The sequence below is a fragment of the Sinocyclocheilus grahami genome, unplaced genomic scaffold (assembly GCF_001515645.1).
Source record: "Sinocyclocheilus grahami isolate Dianchi unplaced genomic scaffold, SAMN03320097.WGS_v1.1 scaffold4269.1, whole genome shotgun sequence".
Taxonomy (NCBI): domain Eukaryota; kingdom Metazoa; phylum Chordata; class Actinopteri; order Cypriniformes; family Cyprinidae; genus Sinocyclocheilus; species Sinocyclocheilus grahami.
The window spans coordinates 10,764-11,264 of NW_015509239.1; the positions used below are offsets into that span (position 1 = coordinate 10,764).

The window sequence follows — 501 nt, forward strand, 5'->3', positions numbered from 1 at the left end:
TTTTTCAACATGTCCCCCCCAGTACTTTCTAACCATTAATCAAGCCCTCTTTCCCACAGGTGTCTTCAGCTTCAGGAAGTAATCTCTTGGGCTCAGTGCCCCCTTCCCTCCCCCTGGGTTTCGGGATGCTCGGGGGTCTAGTGCCTGTTTCTCTGCCCTTCCAGTTCCCCTCATTCCTCAACTTTAACCCTCCAGGCACTGGAGTTCCTGGCTGCAGCAACATGGGAGCTTCACCCGCTACCAACTCAGGATACACCCTGGCACAGAGTGAGTGTGTACATGAGCACAGCGGCTCTCGTGTTTCCTGTGCTGGGGTTTTGCTTGTATGTTCGCGTGTATCGTGTTTGTCCGAGTCTTCTTCCGTGTCTCCCTAATCCGTTTTTTTCTTCTTCAATTTTCTTCCTCTTTCTCCACTTCGCATCCTGTTTTGGTGCTGCATTCCTGCCGTCTCATTTGCTCCTGGATTGCTGTGAACTCTTCCATCTCTCCCTCTGTCCATCT

General features: G+C 51.5%; 1 protein-coding gene across 1 annotated transcript in view; it reads left to right on the plus strand.

The window, feature by feature from the left end:
* Positions 1-267, plus strand: part of LOC107576741 (ubinuclein-2-like) — a gene marked incomplete at its 3' end in the record, with an annotated part of 11,008 nt that extends 10,741 nt beyond the window's left edge. Inside the window, exon 5 of the mRNA XM_016262876.1 lies at positions 60-267. Within this exon, the coding sequence (XP_016118362.1) occupies positions 60-267 (208 nt within the window). The remainder of the gene's footprint in view (positions 1-59) is intronic.
* Positions 268-501: the final 234 nt, after the last annotated feature.